The 25,935-nt window shown below is 38.4% G+C and overlaps 1 protein-coding gene across 1 annotated transcript in view; it reads right to left on the bottom strand.

The window, feature by feature from the left end:
- OBSCN (obscurin, cytoskeletal calmodulin and titin-interacting RhoGEF) overlaps window positions 1-25,935 on the bottom strand; it is a 937,038-nt gene that overhangs the window by 644,388 nt on the left and 266,715 nt on the right. The window contains 1 exon segment of the mRNA XM_053713767.1: window positions 17,683-17,949. Coding sequence (XP_053569742.1) covers window positions 17,683-17,949 — 267 coding nt within the window.

Genomic DNA, 25,935 nt, shown 5'->3' with positions numbered 1-25,935 from the left:
CTTGGTTGCAGAAGAAGTCCAGGAAGATTCTACAGTGGCCATCATAGCCACCTAACGTGAACCTCATAGGACATCTCTGGTTGGATTTGAAGAAGGCAGTTGCAGCACAAAAACCCAAGAATATTACTGAACTGGAGGCCATTGCTCATAAGGAATGGGCTAAGATCCCTCAGGAACGCTGCCAGAAACTGGCTTCCAGCTTTGCATCTCATTTGCAGCAGGTCATAACAGCAAAAGGGTGCTCCACTAAGTACTAAAGATGCTTGCCATGAAGGGGTTGAATCATTTTGAGGCTGCAGAATTCATTGAAAGTTGCATTTTCAGGTGAATTTGGAGAAACCGCTTAAAGCATTCGTCGTGTTAAGCTATTTCAATTGCTTTTGTATGATTTGTTCATTGCAAACAGCTGAAAGTCTGTACATTTTGACAATAAACCTGATTTGCAATGGGGGTTGAATAATTTTAATTACAACTGTACCTAACTATATCTATCTATATAAGTTAAAGGGTAAGTAAACACCTTGTAATTACAAGATATTTCTGTTGTGTTGATAATAAAATATCAGCGAAGGGAAGGTTTTTAAAACAAATTAATATCCTTTTTTTACATCGTTTGCCTTATTTGCAGGAGCCAATCTGGGGTTGTTTATCTTTCTCCCTATCTGGTATTACAACAAAACCAATGGTAAAGGTTTGTAATGTTACAAGTGACATCAAGGATACTTTAAAACAATGTTATTTATTTATTTAATTTTTTACATTTTCATTATTTACTGTGCTCAAAAGTGTAACGCACATGGCTAATACATCAGTTGAATAGCTAGTATAGGACACCCTACACACTCACACACCCTAAACCACCATTCCCTAGCTTCAGTTTAGCATTAAACCAAAATGAAATATTTTTAAAATTAGCAAACTAAAACAGCAGGTCTTATTTTATGTAGAATGGAGCAAAACACTCTTCAGATGCAGTCACTCTAAATGTGAAATAAAAAGGATTTAACATAACATAAATCAAATTTTCTCTCATATTATGGTGACATAAAATACCTCTTCATTCTGTAACTATGGATGTGTGCCAAACCTTAAGTCCAGGAGTGTATTACATGCCTGGAATCAGCCTCAGTCATTATGGTAAATATGCAGTGACTAAGTGGCCACTTTATGCCTTGTAACAGGCCATGTAATATATCACCACCGAATGAGTGGAATGGGCTGTGATTCAAACAGAATCTAACTCAATGGAAGTTTCCAAGAAGAGTGACCTTTTAGTACCTCCAGTATAATATACAATTAATGTTTTGGGCATTGCTGCACACTTAACTGTCTGTTCCACAAACCACCAGAATACAATAGTGCAATCACCTAGGATTTAATTTTTTTATACTTTGGAATTTGAAAGTTTTCCAAGCTATTGCAGTTGTATAGGGAATATCATTCCTAATACATATGTAAACAAATAACTTGTATTCACTTGGTGAGGCACAAGTGAATAAGATAAGAAAAGGACATTTTCTTAATGGCATTTCTTAATGCTGAAACTACTAAACAGCTAATCCACTCCCTGGTAATCTCCCGACTTGACTACTGTAATAACCTACTAACTGGCCTCCCTCTCTCCCGCCTCTCCCCTCTTCAATCCATCCTAAATGCCTCTGCTAGGCTAATCCACCTCTCCTGACGCTCTGTATCTGCTGCACCTCTCTGCGAGTCCCTTCACTGGCTACCATCCACAGTAGAATTAAATTCAAAATTCTCATCCTGACCTACAAAGCCCTTACCAACTCAGCCCCCCTACCAGTCCTCACTCATCAACAAATACACTCCTGCCCACCCCCTAAGATCCAACAATGACCTGCTCCTTGCATCTTCTACCATCACCACCTCCCATACTAGGCTACAGGACTTCTCTCGTGTGGCACCAACCATCTGGAATGCACTTCCTAGAGCTGTCAGACTCTCCCCTTTCCTCCTTTAAACGCTCCCTAAAGACCTTTCTGTTCAGGGAAGCTTATTACCCAACTCAGTAACAAATTAATTTCACTTGCCTAATTGCTGCCCTCATCTAACTCCACACTAACATCATTCTCACCTTTGCAGTCCCCACCTCATCTTTCTCACCCTCCTACCCATCTAGATTGTAAGTTCCCACGGGAACAGGGCCCTCAATTCTCCCTGTATTTGTTTGTTAAACTTTTTCTGGTGTCTTTTATATGGTATTGTACTGTACTTTTATTTTTGCACCCATGGACAGCGCTGCAGAATCTGTTGGCGCTTTATAAATAAATAATAATAATAATAATAGTATAAGTGCACAGTTTACACAATAGATATGCGTGTGTGTAGTCTTGTGCCTCAAATATATATTATATTATATATGAGGACCAGTATGGAGAGTACAAAAGATAAATTACTCAAATACAGTCTTTAATTCTTAGATCCTGACCTATGACAATAATATGTAGGGGACACACATGACTTATACAGGCCAGTATAAACAGATGCGTTGTACCCCCAGAAGTGGAAAAACATACTGAAAATCAGGCCAAAGATCCATAGTCAAGTATCTATAGAAACATACATGCAATAACAGTAAGCCTAGAACTTTAATTAATAAACAAAGAGGGTCACAACTATCTTTGTTCCTGAAGATACACGTAGGTCATCAGTAGAAATTCTAGATCTAGATCTAGTGATAAATAGGGACTGATCAAACACTTTTAAGCATCCATCTGGGTTTTTATCAGTATATATTAAACTCCTAAAAGATGCTACACTTAAAACTTTTAAACTGAAACCAAACTATGGGTTTTCAAGGCCCATGCTAAGGTTCTCAGAGCAGGAAAAATAATGTCCCAAAGACTTTGTAGTTTTCAGCATTTTATGAGTTTCAGCTGTATTTAACGTATATGGAATATTACCAGGGTAACACTGTACTCTTCTAATAGGATATATACATTTTTATTTTTTACTGCATAAGCCCATATCCATAGATTAGAATGATTCTGGAATCCACTTATATAAAAAAAAACACTTAAATTATCAGGTGGGGTTAGGTTTATACCAGGATATCAATTTTTTTTGTAATGTACTTTCATATAGTCTATTACATTGTATGTTCCCCAATCTTTATACATAGGTACACAGGTAAGTCTATGTTCATACTTTTGCCATTATTATTATTCCTCTTTTTTTTATTTATTTGTTTTTTTTGTATTCCCCCTGTATACATAATTTCACATCTTTATACATATTGATTCCATATTGATATATAACTTTATGTCAGTATATGCTCTAGGTAAAGCTATATATTCCCCCTGTCTGTTCTCCCTGACTAGACATTGTCTGCCTCTGTCAGCTAAGCCCCCCTCATGGTTTTTACGACACCCCCTCCTCCCCCTGCACACAGACCTCTGTAACACTTTCTGTCTTTTTAGCCATCCTGTGTTTTAAGTGTAAATTCCATTGAATTGGTCAGTATTGCTTCAGACTTAAGAAATAAAGTTATTCTTCGGAAAGCTTGTGAACTTATAAATGTATAGTTAGTCCAAAAAAAAAGTATCATTGCTCAATGCAATACTCTTTTTGATATCTAAATCTCTGGACTAACATGGCTACTCCAATCAACTGATACAGTTTTCTAAATCTATTGTTGCTTGCATAGTTCATTAACATTTTCAAGATATTTATGGACAAAAAATACCTTTTCTTTACCATAATTAATAGTATATTTATTCCAAAATCTCTCCAAAATGAAAACTATTTCTAAATAAATCTAAAATTGCAGGATTGTTTTCAGTTAGTTTTTCATTGAATAAAGGGAGAATGGTAGGCAAAACCTTTATGACACAAAAGCAAACTAAATAATGTTAGATATATTTTTGCATGAAAATTATTTAGTTAAATGTGTTTAAAGGGACATTCAAACACTAAATACATGCTAGATAGAATGATGCATTCAAAGAAAAGATTAGTCCATGACTAACATGTAGATGTATTTTTTACAGTTTTATTAGTTGTTTAAAAAGTGACACAATAAGTGTAAAGTTTTAGTGTCTATAAAACACTGGGAGCTGCCATGTTGTAACTTGTGTTACCTTCTCTGCTGTGGCCAATTAGGGACAGTTATAAATAGGTCACTAGAGTGTGCAGCCAATGGTTGTGCTGGATTTAACAGTGTTCTGCACTTCCATTTCTAACAGGAACTGAAAAGCTCACAATTTCAGAATGGAATTACAGCCAAAGAGGACAAAATAAATAATGAAAGTATATTGCAGAGTTGTTTTATATATACAATTTATCATTTTATATTACCATCTCAAAGTGTTTAATGTCCCTTTAAATTTAAAATGAAAAAAAAATGACCGGAATGTATATTGTGAACAACTAATACCTAGGTACGGTACACATTTCCTGAGTTTAGGAATATCCATTAAAAAAACTACAATCATTTAAAAAAACTTTTTAGATGAAGCAAAGCAAGGTATTATTTATTTTTAAATTTGGTAAAGTCACCCCAATACATTTTAAGTGTATAAATGGAAGGTATAACAGGTTTTAAAAAATGTAATTATATTGCGATTAAATATATATATGTTGTGGGGTTTTATCATTTTTAATAGTAAAATAATAGTGATAATTATTCAATACTGATTTTCTCCCAAAATAATTTTTAGCCCAAAGCTTTAGGCTTAACAAATTAGAGACAGCATAACAATTTTGTATTATTAGACAATCTACCTATACTCAATTCATTAAACTTGGAAACATTGAAGTATAATTTATTTGGCAGCAATAACTAATATTTATAAGCTATGTGCTATAGCCCACTGAGTCTCCTATTTTAAATACAATAAAATTAGTATATAATAATTTATAAAATCCATTTAAAGGGACACAGAACCCAATTTTTTTCTTTCATGATTCAGAGAGAGCATGACATTTTAAGCAACTTTCTAATTTACTCCAATTATCAATTTGTCTTCGTTGCTATCTTTATTTTAAAAGCAGGAATGAAAATCTTAGCAGCCAGCCCATTTTGGGTTCAGCACCATGGATAGCGCTTGCTTATTGGAGGCTTACATTTACCCACCAATAAGCAAGCCAGGTTCTCAACCAAAAATAGGCCAGCTCCTATGCATCAAATTCCTGGTTTTTAAATAAAGATAGCAAGAGAACGAAGAAAAAATTATAATAGGAGCAAATTAGAAAGCTGCTTAAAATTGCATGCTCTATCTGAATCATGAAAGAATAAAATTGGGTTTAGTGTCCCTTTAAGGAATAATTGTCTTATTAATATGATTTCAAACGGCATTTTTAATAATTAAATAAATTATTGTTTTAATATGTATCGGACTAAAATAAAATCCCTTAAGCTTTCAAAAGTCTCAAATAAAAAAGGTAAACATAAATAAATAATAAATAAAAAAGGTAAAAATAAATAAAAAAGGTAATAAAAGCAAGTAATACAAACACAATTAGAATTACACAAAATGTTAAAGGGGAATAGTGTGTGGATCAAATTTAAGTGAAATAAATGGAAATAGAAGGGGGGAAACTATCCTCTAATGAAAGTAAAATCAACAAAAGAAAACAAAAACTTTGTGATCAGATAACTATTTGCAAGAAATAGTTAATAATGGTGAATTGTGTTACTGGTTAATAGGGACTAAGAAAGTATTTTACCCTTTACGGTCAGCGAGGCAGTAGACTGATGATCTCCACATACACAAGTATACTCCCCTGTATCCTGCAGATCTAAATGGCTGATAACCAGCTCAGCCACAAGATCTGCTTGAATAATTGTGTATTTGCCACTTGTCATTAGAGTCCTGTTGCCCCTCCTCCACTCTAGAGGTGCATTAGCTTTGGTCAACTCACAATGCAGAGTGACCGATTCTCCTTCAACACCTTCTTTGCTCCTTAGTTGATTCTTAAACGCTGGAGGCAGAGCTGATATAGAATTAACAGGAAGTGAATATAGAATTACTGCTAAAATCTAAAACATTTTCCAAACAGCAAATAAAAATATTGTGAAGACAAATACCAATAAATTAAGGCTCACTTTTCTTTATCTCTTCGAAATATTTAGGCAAACGGTGCAAAAAGTATTGCTAAAATCCAAAGATGGTGCAACAACAGAATTATAAGGGTTTCTTTTTATAGAACATTCCAATGTAAACTATAGCAGAGTCTTTTAACCCAGAATAGTTTGCTAAGCATGTTTGCTCAAGCTAGAACGTCATGTGTGTACTATTCAGTAGTTTAGAATGCTCTGATTTTGGAAGCTACTGTGCACTTCCAAGATGTTTTTGGTATTTTAAAAAAGGCAATGCAGCCTTTTTAAGAGCAAATGTATTACAAAGTTGCTTAGCAAATTGCTCTGGAATGCCCCTTTAACTTAGTAATTTGGACATGTAGATATAGTAATATGAAGAGTTGTATACAGTACTGCGTTAACACAGTAATAAACCACAGCATCTAAAATACGCTAGAAATCCTAACACAATCCGTGCAGAAGTTCTATAGACAGTAGTTGTGACGGCAATTCACTTTTTTGTGGGGAGTTATACAAGGTGCACTGTTAACGTATATACATTAGTACTAAATTATGTACAGCAGAATAGTGAATTTTTAAATAATAAGTTGAAAGAATTGCATACATAAATAAGTGTATTAATCTGCAAATAGCGGTGCTGACCTCCCCAGGGGTCAGTTTGTGAAGTCTCTAACACCCGATAACCTGGAAGTAGAAGAACCCATAATGGTGTAATAGGTTATACACAGAACAATCTCCTTCCTGCTCGTTGCCAGGGGCTGTGTCGGCTCAGGATGCATGCGGCACTGACGTCATCGCCGCACGCTCCTGATGCTGCTGGGAGCTCTCTGGCACGAATCCTGTGCCTATTTAAACCCTGCACTAACGATCTGTCACTGCCCAAGTATAGGTGTTACTCTGTGTGCTCCTGGGTGTGACAGATCGTTCTATACCACTGCTGCTGAACTCTGCCTGTCTGACTACTCTGCCTGTTTAACCCCTAAGTTGCTGGACTGATATATTGTTGCCAAACCCTGCCTGACTTGACCATTCTAGTGGTGTGCCCTTGGACTGCTTTACTGTTGCCGAACCCTGCCTGCCTTGACCATTCTAGTGGTGTGCCCTTGGACTGCTTTATTGTTGCCGAACCCTGCCTGTCTTGACCATTCTAGTGGTGTGTCCTTGGACTGCTCTGCCTTTGCTGCTGGGGACCGTCCTGCCTGTGGTGAGTGCCGCTCTCCTCATCTTACTAACTTTCTCTGCTCTGGGATATTCCCTATCATTCTGGCTTGACGCCGGGATAACAAGACTACTGGCCGAGTTCGGTCTAATAGAGGAGTATCCCACGAGCATTACATTATACTTGGGCCATGCAGCCAGATGAGGTGGCACAAGCTGTTTATCTTCAGGGACAGATGTTCGGAACCCATACCACACAGTTGCAGAATATGGATTCCAAGCTAGAAGCTATTACCGTTCAGCTCTCCTTACTAGTTGCAGCGAGGGATGCCGCTCCTGTTGTTACACCACCAGTCCCTACTCCCAGTACTGTGACTTCTTCCTCTGCTTCTGGAAGTATACCCCGGATACCCTTACCTGACAAGTATGAAGGTACTACTGATTGCAGGGGCTTTCTAAACCAATGCAGGCTGCACTTCCACAACGATCCTCACACCTTTCAGTCTCATCAGTCAAGGGTGACCTTTATCATTTCTTTGCTAAAGGACAAGGCCTTAGCCTGGGTCTCCCCTCTTTTGGAACAGAACGCTACACTCCTGCATGATGCTGATGAGTTCATATCTGCTTTGTCTTCTGTGTTTGGGACTTCTGGCCGTACCTCTGCTGCAGAATATCCTCTCCTGGATCTCCGACAGGGTAATAAAACTGTGGCACAATTTGCCGTCGAGTTCCACACCTTGGCACTTTGATGCACCTGGGATGGCAGTGCTCTCAAGGCAGCTTTTAGGAGAGGTCTCCATGAATGCATCAAAGATGAACTCACTTATCGTGATATACCTTCTTCTTTGGATGACTTTATAGCGCTTTGTATCAATCTGGACTCTCGCTTTCAGGAAAGGCAAGCAGAGAGAGACAGAACAAGGAGGGTCCTTCCCTCCCGTCCTCCTATTCGCCCAGTTTCGTCAGCATCCGCTACCCCTTCAGCAGCTCCAGTTACCTCGGTGGAGGAACCCATGGATCTCTCCTCCTTCAAACCCTCAGAGTCTGAAACGCAGAGAAGAAGGAGACTGAGGCTATGTTTTTATTGTGGATCTAACACCCACCAACTAAAGGACTGTGATGTTCGGCCAGGAAAAGCCAATGCTTAGAAGATAACACTGGGGTACCTCTAAGCATGGTCTCAACTAAATCCCCTCACTCTTCTCGGATCCTGGTACCTGTTACCCTTACCTTCCTTCAGAATACAGTCCACACTCAAGCCTTCATTGATTAAGGGGCAGCTGGAAACTTCCTGGATCACCGTTTCATGATTCAAGCTGGTTTGCCTCTTCTACAGAAAAGACATTGTCTCAAAATAACTACCCTGGATGGCACCCCCCTTGGCTCGGGCCTGATTCATTTCGAATCAGCACCCCTGACCCTGACTGTGGGAGTCCTCCACACTGAACAGCTGCAGTTTGAGGTTATTCATTCCCCAGCACAGCCTGTCAACCTTGGTCTTCCTTGGCTTCGGGTACACAATCCACGGTTCGATTGGACTGAGGGACAACTGGCCTCCTGGGGCACCTCCTGTTTCCACTCCTGCCTTGCTAAAGTCATTCCTCTGACCCGTATTCCCATAGCCACTATACAGACTCCTCCAAACCTTCCCTCAGTATATGCAGACTTCACTGATGTGTTTGAGAAAAAAGCAGCCGACGTGCATGGATCCTGCTAAACTCACCGCGGTACTAGAGTGGCCTCAACCTACCTCTTTAAAGGAATTGCAGAGGTTTTTGGGTTTCTCCAATTATTACCGCAAGTTTATAAAGAACTTTTCTCAAACAGTAGCTCCTCTCACTGAATTAACAAAACGGAACAAGGACTGTAAACATTGGCCTCCTGAGGCCGTTAATGCCTTCTCTTGCCTGAAAAAAACTTTCTGTTCAGTTCCTGTGCTCCGCCATCCTGATCTTGACCTACAGTTTACTTTAGAGGTTGATGCCTCCGAGATAGGGGCTGGAGCTGTTCTCACCCAAAGGGACCCTTTGACTTCCAAGTCACACCCTGTAGCCTTTTACTCTAAACGCTTTACCCCTGCTGAGAGGAACTATGATGTTGGTAATCGTGAACTCCTAGCCATTAAGATGGCCTTAACTGAATGGCGTCATTGGTTAGAGGGCACCGACAATCCTATTCAGATTCTCACCGACCATAAGAATCTGACTTACCTAGATACTGCTCACCGACTCAATCCTCGACAGGCCAGGTGGGCCTTGTTTTTTTCTCGTTTTAACTTTGTGGTCTCTTATCTTCCTGGGACCAAGAACAAGAAGGCGGACTCCCTTTCCCGTCAGTTCCCTCATTCAAGTGATTCCTCAGAAGCTTCTACTGAATATATCATACCCCCCTCCTGTGTGGTTGCTCAACTCAATACTACCCTTCTGCAGAGACTGCAACATACTCAGTCTAGTAAACCTCCTGGAGCCCCCATGTCCTCCGATATCCTCTTTGTACTCCGGAATCTATGTATCCCTGTGTTAGCCTGGTCTCATGATAGCAAACTCTCAGAACATTCTGGTTCGACTAGGACTTTCAAGCGTCTTTTCCAACATGTTTGGTGGCCTACTATGAAGTCTGATGCACAGGATTATGTCAAAGCCTGCACAACTTGTGCTGCCAATAAGACTCCCCGATCTTTGCCTCCTGGGTTGCTCCAACCATTGTCCATTCCCAAACAACCATGGATACATATAACAATGGACTTCATTGTGTATCTTCCTTCTTCTGACCACCATACAGTCATCTGGGTTGTGGCAGACCGCTTTTCCAGACTGGCTCATTTCGTACCACTAACCAAACTACCTAATGCTCAAGAATTATCGTCCCTTTTTCTCTTGCATGTGGTACAACTTTATGGCATTCCTGTGAACATTGTTTCGACAGAGGTTCACAGTTTATCTCTGCCTTTTGGAGGGCCTTTTGTAAATCGATTGGAACCACGGTTTCCTTGTCTTCTGGCTACCATCCACAAACCAATGGACTAACTGAGAGAGCAAACAGGATCTTGAAGCCTACCTTAGAGCCTTTGTCAATGCTAGTCATATCAACTGGTCTGAGTTGCTACCCCTAGATGAGCTGGCAAGAAACACTCATTGGCACTCTTCCCTTAAATGTTCTCCATTTCAAGTCGCAGCAGGATATCAACCTCGTGTGTTCCCTCTCTTAACTCAGTCCACTGGGGTCCCTGCCGCAGACCAACACGTCACTGGACTCACCACTCATTGGCAACGTATTCGCTCTCAGCTACGTTCAGCTGTCTCTAGATATAAGAAGTTCACTGATTGTCATATGACTTCTGTATGTGCCATTCCAGTGGGTGAACGTGTTTGGATATCTACTTGACACATGCGTCTACGTCAACCCTGTCACAAATTGGGGCCCAGATTTATCAGCCCTTACAAGGTCCTGAAAAGACTGTCTCCTGTTGCCTACAAAGAGGCCTTTCCAAAACCCCTACGCATACATCCAGTCTTCCAATTCTCACTGCTTAAACCATACATCAAGAATAGATATACCCGGCTCCGAGCTCCTCCTCCTCCACTCCTGGTCCGTGGGGACCCCGAATATGAGGTAGCTAAGATCCTGGACTCTAGATACAGGCGCAGACAATTGCAATGCCTGGTACATTGGAAGGGTTACTCCCTGGCAGATCGTTCCTGGGTCCCTGCCCGTGATGTGCCATCTCTGGTCTCCAACTTCCATGCTTCTCATCCTTTGAGGCCGACTCTGGTTCCCTGAGGGAACCCTTGTGGCGGGGGCTATGTCACACCACGCCACTCTAGCCGTTGCTAGGGGCTCGGTGTCTCCTTCCTGCTCGTTGCCAGGGGCAGTGTCGGCTCAGGATGCATGCGGCGCTGACGTCATCGCCGCACGCTCCTGATGCTGCTGGGAGCTCTCTGGCGCGAATCCTGCACCTATTTAAACCCTATTTAAACCCTGCACTAACGACAGATCGTTCTATACCACTGCTGCTGAGCTCTGCCTGTCTAACTACTCTGCCTGTTTAACCCCTAAATTGCTGGACTGATATATTGCTGCCAAACCCTGCCTGCCTTGACCATTCTAGTGGTATGCCCTTAGACTGCTTTACTGTTGCCGAACCCTACCTGCCTTGACCATTCTAGTGGTGTGCCCTTGGACTGCTTTACTGTTGCCGAACCCTACCTGCCTTGACCATTCTAGTGGTGTGTCCTTGGACTGCTCTGCCGTTGCCGCTGGGGACCGTCCTGCCTGTGGTGAGTGTCGCTCTCCTCATCTTACTAACTTTCTCTGCTCTGGGATATTCCCTATATCATTCCAGCTCGACGCCGGGATAACAAGACTACTGGCCGAGTTCGGTCTGATAGAGGAGTATCCCACGAGCATTACACACAGACAGGAATAAAATCTTGAGAGCTTTTTATCCTTTAAATGTAAAGTTGTTTTTTATAAACTGTAAGATGTTTTACTATCTCTTTAATTAATGACTGTATGCTGTAGCTTTTGGGCCCATGATCCAATGCTGTGTTATTAAAGCAAGTGGGAAGCATCACCTCAGAACAATTACCAGTAGTGGATGTTCTGTGGGCTTTTGTACTACAATCAGTACGTGCTCATGACTGCCACTTAACAAATCACTGATATCAGGAAAACATTCACATAGTCCCATGCCATTTAAACACAAGAGTAAGCTTTATGACATGATATTATTCTCTAGAATCTCCTACAATGCCAGCTGCAGTCAGTTACATAATTTCTAATAAATCTAGACTACAGTAAGAGTGTTCCGTGTGGGGTTTGCCCCAAGTGCCCTGAGATGTAAGATTAGCTGCCAATTCTACAACACTGAAGATTCCAGTTCCTTAAAAAATCATACAGGGCAAGATGATCTAAAGTTCTCTACTGTCGCAAAATCTAAGTACGGCCAGGTCCAAAAATAGATTTAGAAATGCGAGTTTTAGCCTTGGGGTTAAGAAGAGACTCATACATTGCAATATAACTCTGAAAAAATTAAAAAGAAGGTTTTGTGTGCATTATCTCTATGCAGGCGACCAGACATCCTACAAACCAGTGGTTTAACTGACAATTATGAGTCTTACTTAATATTTATTTTTATTTTATTTTTTTAATTTGAGGTTTAATACAAGGCATACAAATATCATAAGACAGTAGGGTATAAAGATAGTACAATACATGCAGCAAAAAAAGGAAAACTCATACTCTACTAATTTCTCCTAAACTTATTGAATGCGTGATATCCCTCATGTCAAACCTTTGCTATGTTGGCAGGATAAGTAAAAATACAGAATACCACTCAAACCTATTATGCAAATAATGAGAAAATATTAAGATATGAACTGTATAGTACCATAGAGAGTATATAGTAAAATATACTCACAACTCGTAATCAGTGGTTATATTACGGGCTAACGTGTTACCAAACAAGGTGTGAATTATTGCATAATATATATCAGCTAGGTTCCTGAGTACAGTAATACCTGGCTTATAAATGTGTGTCCCAAGTCCTGACATTTTAAGGTCTTGAGAAGAGTGTAGATCCTTTAGGCAAAGTTGGGACCTAGCGATACCACTGGGAACCATTTTTAGTGATGGGGCAGTCAATTGAGTGCCAAAATAAAGACTACTATGATATATAATAGGGATCTGTATGTGTATTGTAATGCTCCCTAATAAACAAGTTTTGAAGTAAGCCACTAAACTCTGCTGACCAACTATAGCTAATACCATTTCAATATTAGAGATATATCTATGCAAATGAAACAGTACCCTATTTCAGTTCAGGAAAGCAATAATGACATATAGCAGATAGAAAGTCTCATATCAGTGGGGGGACATATTTAAAGTGTCTTAGATGAGGACTTACGGTTCACCAATGTGTAGGATTAAGGGAAGTAGGTTTAAGACTGCTGACAGGATAAATATTTTAAATGTACTGCTGGATTAGACTTGCAGGATAAGGGATTGTCCAAATCAGACTCTTCAAGGGTCTCTTAGTTAACGGCTCCAGCATTAGATAACAAGCGTGAAAATATTATGGAGGAATGTCATCGTGTAAAGTAAAACAAATAGGCTAGCTGTAACGATAAGCTCCGGGTGTCTCAGGCCCATCATACTGTAACAGAGCACTACGATCCAACGTGCAAGAGCCGGTCAGCCCTCCTATTTGCAAGCTGGACAAAGTGAAGACCCGTAAGATGTGACTGCCACCTCTCAAGTGTAATTCAGCGTTCTAAAGAGTGGAGCAGGCACACACCTCCGGGATCCCAGCAGGACATCGGTGAAATCTGCATCCATATCAGTTCAGACCACCATGTGGGCAAGGTCTGTATCCCCCAATCTTCAGGGTCTAGGAAGGAGAATCCATCTAGCGTAGTCAGAATAGAGAGCATAATGCTCCATATCCTGGATGGGAATGAAATCACGGCCCTATGTCTCTCGCCTAGCAAGGTGGTCTCTGGGGCATGAGGCCTCAAATATGGTAGGTGCCGTTGCCAGCAGTTATATTCCAGTATCCATCTTGAATATCCCAAACATGTGCGTGCAGAGGTGGAGCACAAAATTTTCATTCTGGATCCTCCGGTTCTGGGTATAGGTAAGGAATGGTAATTAGCTTCAGTCCCACCCTGTGGCAGAGCAAAATCTGGGGCTGTAAAGGCGGTAGATGCCTCTCTCTGCTCTCCCAGGGCATCGCCGTTGGTCATCTGTATACTATAAAGGGAGGCAGTCTCAATAGTGTCCAGAGTATCTGATTTCCCCAGATCAGCATCCAGCCCGTATTTACATTGCTGCCATCTGCACATGTTGAGCGGGCTACATTAGAAGTTACACTCTGGGTAGTGACATTAGCTATCAGCGGGGGGATAGATGTATGTGGGTTTTCCTGGCTGGGTGAACTGGTAAAGTCGCTAAAGCACTTATCAAATTGTAGATGGAGGCTTTGAAAGTGTTCATCTAGCATACGCTGGGTTTCTTCCAAAATCTGTGACTCCATTTGTAGGTGAAGTTGTCCAGTTGCAATTGAACTGGTTTGTTAACCCAGGGACCTGGGGGGGGGTAAATATGCGGTAGATTTGATTACACCAACAGTCAGTCAGTAGAGGCCTCACAACCTCGTGGCTAGTCGTAATGCAATCAGCTGAGGAACATAGGTAGATCCGTTTTGTGTCAGAAATCTTCAGATTCCCCTTGAACAACACAAGATAAAATGGCCTATGTTTTTCAAGAAAAAAGTTAAGTGGAAGTCAATAATTAACTTCAAAATACTAGGTTAACAGCAGGAGCTCTTACCAAATACGTCCTACCGCAACAACTATAGGCTCCGCCCCTACTTAATATTTTTGATGGACAATATTCAAGTACATTTGTAACCAAACGTAGAGGAAACTGGACTACTGTTCAAATAAAAAAAATACTATCCTAATATTGCCAATGAAATACCAGTGGCACCAAACAGTACATTTTTCTCTTTTGACTAATAAAACAATTTTTATGAAAATAGATAACAATTTTCACCTATTTTTGCTAGATTTGTGATTCCCATGCTCATTTATTGTCTAACACCTAGATTACAAGTTTTGCGCTATAGAGGGTGCGAAACACCATAGCACTGCCATTACGAGTTTTGGAAAAGCCGCCTTGTGCGTGCGATATGGTTGCAATGAGCTCCATATTGCACAAAATCCAAGCACTGCTTTGACGTGCTCGTGCATGCTTTCCCCATAAACATCAACTGGGGAGAAAGTGTTAGAAAAAAAACTAACACCTGCGATCGCGGAATGAAAAACGCAACCCCATTGATGTCTATGGAAAAAAAAAATTACATTTAAACCTAACACCCTAATATAAACCCCACGTCTAAACACTCCTAATCCGCTGCCCCCGACATCACTGACACCTACATAAACTTATTAACCCCTAATCTGCCGCCCCTGACATCGCTGCCACTAATAACATTTATTAATCTCTATTACGCCGCTCCCCGACATCGCCGCCACTAAATAAAGTTACTGAAATTCTATTGGCTATTCAATTCAGCCAATAGAAATTCAGTAGCTCTCATCCTATTGGCTGATTTGAACAGCCAATAGGATTTCAGTAGCTCTCATCCTATTGGCCGATTTGAATTTCCAAAATCAAATCAGCTAATAGGAATGCAAGGGACTCCATTTTGAAAAGGCTCCCTTGCATTGAAGACTCAGTATACGGCGGCGACCGTATGAAGAGGATGCTCCACACCAGATGTCTTTAGGAAGGAGCCGTTCTGCGCCACCAGGATGATGATAGAAGATGATGCCTGGATGGATGAAGACCTCGCCGCATGGATGAAGACTTCTTGCCGCCTGGATGAGGATTGATGTCTGGATTTCAAAAACTAAGTGGATTGTCGGGGGTTAGTGGGTTTTTTTGCGAGGTTTTTTTTTTAAGATTAGGGTTTGGGCTTTTCTTAAAAGAGCTGAATGCCCTTTTAAGGGCAATGCCCATACAAATGCCCTTTTCAGGGCAATGGGTTAGGTTTTTTTATTTTGAGGGGTTGGTTGGGTGGTGGGTTTTACTGTTGGCGGTCTTTGTATTTTTTTCAGGGAAAAGAGCTGATTTCTTTAAGCTCTTTTAAGGGCTATTGGTAGTTTATTGTAGGCTAGGGTTTTTTTTTTATTTTGGGGGGCTTTTTTATTTTGATTGGGCTATTAGATTACATGTAATTGTTTTTATTTTGGATAATTTCGTTTTATTTTTCGTAATTTAGTATTTTTGTATTTTTTGTAATTTAGTATTTTTTTATTTTTTGTAATTTAGATTTTTTTATTTTTTGTAACTGTAGATTTTTTTTGTAGTAGTGTTAGTTTTTTTTAATGAGTAATTTAATTGATAGTTATTTTAACTTTAGTATAATAGTAATGTTAGTTTAATTTATAGTTTAAACTTAGGTTTTTTTAATTTCCCAGGTAAGTTTTTTTTTTTTTTTTTTTAAGATAGGGATCTTTTAATTTAAAGTTAGGGGTTCTTAGGTTTAGGGGTTAATAGTTTAATTTAGTTTTTTTGCAATGTAGGGGGCTGTCGGTTTAGGAGTTAATAGGTTTATTTATTGGTATTAATGTGGGAGGCCAGAGGTTCAGGGGTTAATAATATCTTTATTATAGTTTGGGCAATGTTGGGGTGCGGGGCAATAGAGGTTAATAACTTTATTATAGTGGTGACAATGTCGGCGAGCGGCGGAATAGGGGTTCATAAATTTTAATAGTGGTGGTGATGTCGGGAGCAGCAGATTAGGGGTTAATAACTTTAAAATAGTGTTTGCTATGCGGGAGGCCTCGGTTTAGGGATTAATAGGTAGTTTATGGATGTTAGTGTACTTTGTAACAGTTTAGTTATGAGTTTTGTGTAACAGATTTGTTGCACAAAACTCATAACTACTGGTCTCAGATTGCGAAACGGATCTTGTCGGTATAGGCTGGAATGCAAGCTTTTTAGCCTCACCGCAAAGCTTGCAATGGCAGCGCTATGGAAATCCCAAGCAAAAACGTCATTTTTACGAGTGCGGGATTGACGTTGCGTTACAGGTTAAAAGTCTTGCGGTACAGCTATACCGACAAGACTCGTAAGGGCTGAGTTGCTGTTTTAACGCTGAAATGGCCATTTTTTTCAGCGTTAAAACACAAAGGCAAAACTCGTAATCTAGGTGTGTGTGACTAAAAACACGCTCATTTAATGTAAACTGCAAATATTTATAAGACTGAAACAAAAAGCATTCTATTGAATAATTCTAGCTGGATATAACTTTAGATGCCCTTTACAGAACATAGCAATCTCAAAGATTTCTTCTTTAAGGGATTTCTTGCAGCTATATATGCATAGCCCAAAGTTGAGTTAAAGAGGGATGAAGCCTCTTTATGCAGTGAATTCCAAAGACAATTTTGAAACTCCAGTGCAAAACTGGAAACTGTATTTGATATAATTATTGTGTTAATGTGTCTAAAACATAACTCATGTTAATAATATGTCTTAGTAAACTGAATAACATTTTGTGAATCTAAAATATGAAATAGATCATGTTCTAAACAAAACCACTTGAGAGCATAATACATTTGTGCATTTGGTTTATCATCATGTCTGTTTCCTTGGGAAATGTAACTATATTAAAAAGAAAAACTGTTAAAACAAGATGTTTTGCTAAAAGTGAAAAACGGCGTGCAAGGTATCAATAGGCATTCAGTGGGACATGAGGTGCTCAATACATAACGCTCAGTTTACGCTGTTAAAAAAGATGAAAACATCAAAATGGATGATAAAAAGATATTATGATGATAAACATGCCAGTTGGAGGTAGACTGTGGTTATAGGCCGAACATGGTGAATGTTAATTATGGAAGGTTTTGGAAGGTGATCTGATAACAGAAGCTTAAACATGGCCAAGGATAATTTACCGTTCACTTTAATGGAGGCCGTCGTTTGATGATCTCCACATACACAACTGTACTCCCCTGCGTCTTGTAGATTTAAATTATTGATAACCATCCGAGCAATAAGGAGATCCTGAGTTATCCTGTATTTGTCACTCGGTTTAAGATTTTGATGTCCTTTTTTCCACTCAACAGAAGCATTAGGCTTTGTCAGTTCACAACGCAAAGTAACAGATTCTCCTTCCAAAGCCTCCTTGCTAATTAATTCTTCTTTAAAATGTGGGGGCAAAGCTGGCAGAGTGTAGAAAGCAGAAAATGTTAATTGTTCTGTGCCACAAAACAATCTTGATGTTTTTCCTGTTTTAGTTCACCTTTTTTTTAAAAGTTAAGTGATTCAAGATTGATCATTGTATGACACAACTGGCTGCACATCTACACAAATTCAATTATATTTGTCCACAGTAGCATGGGGATTCTGGGTAAAAAATACAAAACTTCAAAGTGCCTCAAACATTTGCTTCAAACCTCTGTTTTAAAACATTTAAGCAACATATTAGAGAACACCAGTAGGTTAAAGAAACCCCTATAAAGAATACACATATAGCACTCAAGAGTTATATTTGGTATAGGTTCATATTATTAATACCACTTCTCAGTTAGAAATAGAGTGGAGATTACTTTGTTTAAAATTTAATTTTTATTGATTGTTACAACTTTAAAATAAAGGGAAAAAATTAACTTAAAAACACACACAAATAACTGAATTTGTTGGGATCCCTATGTCCGTCTATGTTGAAATTGAGTGTATATTGATCACTGGGGGTGATCTCACAATGTGAGACAAGTTGCAGGTTGGAGAAGATAGTCAAATAAATTTGGTTGTCACTGTATACACTGCTGATATGTAAATTAATAGTCTGCAGATTATTGCAGTGCTAGTTTGTATTTCAGCAGATTAAGAGGTCTATTTATCAAATGTCTGTCGGACCTAATCCGACAGTGCGGATCAAGTCCGACAGACATCGCTGAATGCGGAAAGCAATACGCTCTCCGTATTCAGCATTGCAGACTCGCGGCCAATCCAGCAGGGGGTGTCAATCAACCCGATCGTACTCGATCGGGTTGAATTGTGGCGATCTCTGTCCGCCTGTTCAGAGACCGTTGCTTCATAACTGCTGTTTCTGGCGAGTCTGAAGACTCGCCAGAAACACGAGCCCTCGAGCTCCGTTCTGAGCTTGATAAATGGGCCTCATAGTGTTTGTGATTTAACATTGTATTATCAGTCACTGGATATTATCTTTCTGGTTCATAAAATGTATCAGTTGCCAGTCTTATTTGGTAGATTCAATTCATATACAAGGAAATGGACACATATAGGCAAGCAACGAATATGTTTGTAATTGTTGCTGTTGTAACAATATCAGTCACGCTATTAGATCAGATTAATATCCTATATGTGTACCCCCTATTATATGTAACGGTATGTTGCTCACCCTGAAGGTGTATTTGCAAAAAGGGTTACACTTAGTAATTAAATATTGCAGATATTAAACCAAAATAATTAGTAGCCATGACTTCAATGAGCTGTGAATGTTGTATGCAAATAAGGCATAGTTTGACACATCATTGTGCTCTGTTACTAAGATAACATTACCAGGTTTAAGATAGCTTAGCTGAAAAAGGTTTGTGTTTAGTAAGCTTAATTAATGTAAGACTAGTGTTTGCAAGTTTGCACTATTATTTAAATAGGAATCCTCCAGTCAGGCTGTTCAAACAAATCGTTATTAAATGATCGAATGCTACATAAGCTCCACTCTATGTGGATAAAGTAATTCACTGTATAAGTGATTATATGTTCTTGTGACTATTGAAACCTCATATATTATGTGACTGCGGTACTTAACTCAAATCTCACCCAAAGATTAACACTACATTCCTAGTCTGCATAATATATCTGGTTGTGAAACCAACAAAACAGTAAAAGCGGCAAGTTAAAATACAGGAGTTCCCATATAAGACTGGTAACTGATACATTTTATGAACAAGAAAGATAATATCCAGTGACTGATAATACAATGTTAAATTCGGATTATCCTAAGTTATGAAGGTATAATCTAGATTTTATTAAAGACACAGAGACGAGTATTTTGCATTCTCTCTCTTTACTACTCAAATGCAGTTTTTTAAAGTATACATAAACATACAATAAACTGTCAAAATTTTGAAAATGAGACAGTAAAACAAATAACATATCAGTGACCAATGAAATTAGAGAACTGATTAAACTAAAACCACATAGCCAATCAGGTTAGTAATGAATCCTATAAACTGTCCAATATACAGTAAGATATCCTCTTTCTTTGTAACTGTAGAAGGAAACAAGAAGTCCATAATGAGGAAGTAGTTCCAGACGAGAAGACAGCAGACAACCATGAAGAGAAGAACTTTGAATTGAAGAATCATCCATGAAGAAAACTCCATCTTATCAGGAAAGAATGAAAATCCTCTTGAAGACTGTATAGAATGAGGAAAACTTTCTTGAAGTTTCGTCTCTTCACAGAGATGAGATGGAGCAAAACCACTTAGGATAATATCTTTATAGTTGATTGGTAACTGAAATAAATATACAAGATATGTTAGTAATAAGATAAAACAAATAAGGGTGGGAACAAAACCATATAATAATATAATCAGAGGAGGGAAAATACTCGTCTCTGTGTCTTTAATAAAATCTAGATTATACCTTCATAACTTAGGATAATCCGAATTTTATTACAAGACCAGAGACTCATATTTTGCTAGTTTAAAGCAACTAACAAAATAAATTAAGCGAGGCGTGTTCAATGGGTTTAAAGTAAAATTGTTTAAAAATAGAATCAGAAGACCAGTCAGCTGCATCCAAGATTTGTTGAAGGGTGGCAGCTTTCAAAAATGCTTTAGAAGCGGCTGATCCTCTAACAGAGTGAGCGGAAAAAGAAACATCAATACCTGCTTCACTCATAACCCATTTAACCCACCTGGCTATAGAAGTAGAGGATACAGGATAATGAGGAGGAATAAAAGATAACAAAAGTTGATTGGAAGTAGGAATACGAAAAGAAGAAGTTCTGCGTTCATACTCTTTGAGACATACAACCACACAGAGAAGAGGTTCAGAAGGTAAGTAAGGATAGAATATTGAGGTTGAAAAAGATTTAGTTCTTTTAGATATGAAGAAAGTAACACCTTCAGGGGTAAAACGTTTAGAATTAAAATCTAAAGCTCTAACATCAGAAACTCTACGAAAAGAAATTAAACATAAAAGGGTAGCCAATTTAGAGGTAAGTTGTTTCAATGATAAAAATTCATTAGAAGGCCAAGATTTAAAAAGAGAAAAAATAAGATCAACATCCCAAAAAGAAGAATATTTAGGAGTCGGAGGTCTTTTGAGTTTGATTGCTTTCATTAATTTACAAATTAAAGGATGTTGACCTACAGGAAAATTATTTATAAAAGAATGTTTAGCCGAAATGGCAGATCTAGAAACGTTGATGGTTCTGTAAGCTAAACCTGAATCAAAAAGTGAAGTTAGGAAATTAATGATGTAGATTATATCTGTTGAAAGGGGATCCAAACTTCTTTCCACGCACCAGCCAGACCATCTGGTCCATGCGGAAAAATAGCATTTTTTGGTCCCGGGGGCCAATGAGTCTGCGAGAAGTTCTTGAGCTTGTTGTGATAAACCTTGGGGAAATGAAGATTGCCCGAAATTGACCATGCTATGAGACGAAGAGATCCTTGAAGAATAAGTTCGTGAGGAAGACCTTCTGGATCTGACAAGAGAAGCGGAAAAACCGGAAGAAGAAGAGGATGGTTGACAGATAATTCTAGAAGAGATGGGTACCAGGGTTGAGATGGCCAAAGGGGAGTGATTAGGAGAATTGAAAGAAGATCCCGACGGACTACTGATATGGTTCTCTGAATCATGGAGAATGGTGGAAACGCATAAGCTGTCTGGAGAGGCCAGGGGTGGAGAAATGCATCGATCGCCAATGCCTCTGGATCTGGACGCCAACTGAAATAAGGACAAATCTGATGATTCAGTCTCGAAGCAAACAGATCCATTGAAAAAGGACCTCTGAGAGATTGAAGCGAAAGAAAAACTTGGTGATGAAGTTTCCAATCGCTTGAATCTGTCAGATATCGAGATCCCCAATCCGCCGCTATATTGGATAAACCTGGAATGTATTCCGCTTTTACAGAAATATTTCTGTCCAAGCAAAGATGAATGAATTCTTTCGTAATAATTGACAAATCCCTCGATTTTGTACCACCGAGGCGATTCAAATAGCGAACTGCAGAAATATTGTCCATTCTGAGTAAAATGGACACAGGAGAAGAACCTTTGACAAAACTCTTGACTGCAAAAGAGCCTGCCAAAAGTTCTAAGCAATTGATGTGAAAACGCTTTTCTTCTGAAGACCATTTTCCTCCTGTGATTGAGGGACCACAACGAGCGCCCCAACCCGAGCGACTGGCATCGGATTCTATGATAAGATCTGGAGATTTTCCGAAAATGGCTCTCCCGTTCCAAGCTTCTATATGGGATAGCCACCATAAAAGTTCCTCTTTGGCTTCTGAAGAAAGAGGGATTTGATGGGAATATGAAAGACCTTTTTGGAGATGAAAAATTTTTAAACGTTGAAGTTCCCTGTAATGAAGAGGAGCAGGGAAAATAGCCTGAATAGAGGATGAAAGTAACCCAACTATTCTGGCTATAGTCCTGATGGGAACCAATGGTAAAGAAAGGGTTCTTGAAATCTCTTTCTTGATATTCACAATTTTTTCTCTGGGAAGACTTAATGTAGCTTTCGAAGTGTCTATTTTGAAACCTAAAAAGGTTAGAGATTTGGTTGGAAGAAGAACAGATTTCTCTTTGTTGATCAAGAAACCTAAATTTTCTAAAATGAAAGTAGTAAGTTGGAGTTGAGACTTTAACGTGGCAGAGTTCTGATTCATAATCAAGATATCGTCTAAATAGATGATGAGTCGAACACCTCGAAGACGAAGCCAAGTAATTATAGGTTTCATTATTTTGGTAAAAATCCAAGGGGCTGAAGATAGACCGAAAGGCATGCAAGTGAAACTCCAATACTTTTCTTCCCAAACAAAAGTTAGAAATTTCCTGTGTTCTTGAGCTACAGGAACTGTCAGATAAGCATCTGTCAGATCTAATCTGACTAGAAAATCGTTGTCTAAAAGGCAATCTCTGAGCAGATGAATACCTTCCATTTTGAAATGTTGATAAGCAACAAAGGCGTTTAGAGATCTTAGATTTATAACTGGACGAAAAAGGCCGTTTTTCTTTTTTACGAGAAAAAGATTGCTGAGAAAACAATTTTGAGGATTTAAAACTTGTTCTATTGCTTGTTTTAATAAAAGGTTTGAAATTTCGTTTTGAACCAAATTTCTGTCTGAAACAGAAAACTTTATTGGAAGGGGAATAGAATTTTGAAATGGAGGAGAAATAAAATCTATAAAAAGACCTGAAACAGTTTGAAGAACCCATTGATCTGAAGTTATCATGTTCCAATTGTGTGTGAAAAGAGATAATCTGCCTCCTATTATGTTTTGGGAAGAAACCTGAGGAGGAAGAAAAAGAAGATTTACCTTGAGGTGTGCGGGATCTTTGCCTCGAACGTTGAATTCTTGGGTTCCAGAATCTTCCTCTAGATGGAAAGAAGCCTGAGGAGACTGGATTCTGAAATTGTCTCTGATTGTGAAATTGTTGAAAGGCAAATTGAGACCTGTTTGGGAATGAAGCACGGCCGGGAAAGCGGCCTCTACCTTTCCCAGCCTGCTCAGAAAAACGATCCTGGTGAAAGATCTTTTTCATTGATGTTCTCACTTTATTAAGATTGGAGAACGTATTTACATAACTATTTAACTCTTTTACAAAAGTGTCTCCAAACAAAAGGCCATTTGTATCAGAATGAATTTCGTTAATTGCAAAATCGCAAACCCTGGGGTCAATTCTTCTAAGGATATTACGTCTGCGTTCAGTGTATATCGCAGAATTGGCATTCCCTAAAAATGAGAGCATTCTCTGAAGCCATTCTCTAACGATGACTGGGTCTAAAAGAGTATTGTCATAAACAGCTTGTTCAGATAATTCAAAAAGTTTTGCTAAAGGACCAATTGTGTCAAGCATTTTATCTTGACAAATTTTCCAGGCCCTGTCCATACCTTTCTTTAATTTGAAACCTGGGGACCCTATAAATTTTAAAATCTTTGGATCTACTTCAGGGGTAATGTTTGAATTATTGGGAAGAATTGGTCTAGGACATTCAGCCCTCATTTTATTTCTAGAATCTCTTTTTAAAGGTTGGCGAAGCTGGTAATCAATAAAGTCTGCAATATCAGATGAGGGGCACCATTCTGCAGATCTAGGATGATGTAAATCATCCGCATTAAACCTAGGATTACCTAGACAATCAAAAAATTCTACTTTTTTAGACTCCAAATGTTTAGATTTTTTAAGTGATTTTTTGAATTTTTTAATCTTTGGAGAGGCCAAAGAATTTTCAGATGAGGAATGAGATAAATCATCCTCAGATTGAATTGAATTCAGAGATGAATCTGAATTAATTTCTGTATCTGAACAAATTTCACAATTATCATCATTGGCCAAAGCCTCTCCCATTAGTGACCTCTTGGGAGTAGAGGAAATAGCAGGTGTTTTTCTTCCTTTCCTGCAAGGAACAGCAGAGCCAGAAACAAGCTGGCGAGATTTCTTTACCAATTTTTTACTCGTTTTGATACCACTTGAAATTGTTCGTTTTCTTTTAGTAGCCTTTTTTGAAGAATTATCAATTAAAAATGTAATTTTTTCCAGCATAGAGTTCATGGAGGTATCAATCATTTTTTGTACACTCTCACAACTAAGTGAAGGGTTAATGTCTGAGGATTGAGACATGTTGAATAAAATATAAATAAAAATTTAAATATATAAATTTTTTATATAATAATGTTATGAATAATAAAATCTATAATGTATTAAAATAATAAATTCAACTATTTGGACTTTCTAATAAAATAATAATAAATAGAAATGACCCCAAAGTATGAAGTAAAACAAAAAAAATTGAGGGTATTTAAATGTAATGTAATTAAATCAACAGTAGATGGAGACAAAACCTTGTAAAAGTTTAAAAAGTAAGGTAAAATTAAAGAGTAAACAATCCGGATCGCAACAAAGTATTTTTTAGCCCTCACAGTAACGGCAAACAGCTGTTATAAAGAAGAGGGCGGGAAAATACGCAGCTGACAACTACGTAGGAGAAGGGAGATATTGCGCATGCGCAACAAAGCCGACAACCACAATATGGACGTCGGAGCTAGCGCAGAAGAAAGGGAAACGCCGGTACTTAAAACAGGAAGGGAAAAGGTAAACGAGCATAGAAAAGAAAAACAATGCAAGTAAATTAAAACAACCAACGAAAAAGAAATATAGAGAATAACCAACGAAATATTTATTTTAATATAAACGAAAAAGGTAAAATAAAAACGAAAAAACGAATAATAATAAATATATTATATAGAAACACTAATGAAAATAGGAAATAAAATATGATAAAAAGATACAACAAATAATGTTTATTAACACAGAGCTTAATACTTATCTTTTCCTGAGCAGTAAAAGAAAGAGGATATCTTACTGTATATTGGACAGTTTATAGGATTCATTACTAACCTGATTGGCTATGTGGTTTTAGTTTAATCAGTTCTCTAATTTCATTGGTCACTGATATGTTATTTGTTTTACTGTCTCATTTTCAAAATTTTGACAGTTTATTGTATGTTTATGTATACTTTAAAAAACTGCATTTGAGTAGTAAAGAGAGAGAATGCAAAATATGAGTCTCTGGTCTTGTAATAAAATCACAAACACTGTATCTGCTGAAATACAAAATAGCACTGCAATACTCTGCAGACTATTATTTACATATTAGCAGTGTATACAGTGACAACCAAAATTATTTGACTATCTTCTCCAACCTCCAACTTGACTCACATTGTGAGATCACCCCCAGTGATCAATATGCACTTCATTTCAATACAGGTGGACATAGGGATCCCAACAAATTCAGTTATTTGTGTGTGTTTTTAAGTTAATTTTTTCCCTTTATTTTAAAGTTGTAACAATCAATAAAAGTTAAATTTTAAACAAAGTAATCTCCACTCTATTTCTAACTGAGAAGTGGTATTAATAATATGAACCTATACCATATTAATTAT

The sequence above is a fragment of the Bombina bombina genome, chromosome 5 (assembly GCF_027579735.1).
Source record: "Bombina bombina isolate aBomBom1 chromosome 5, aBomBom1.pri, whole genome shotgun sequence".
NCBI classification, from domain to species: Eukaryota; Metazoa; Chordata; class Amphibia; order Anura; family Bombinatoridae; genus Bombina; species Bombina bombina.
Note: the sequence above shows the minus strand (reverse complement) of the source record. Positions and strands in the feature narration are given on the sequence as shown.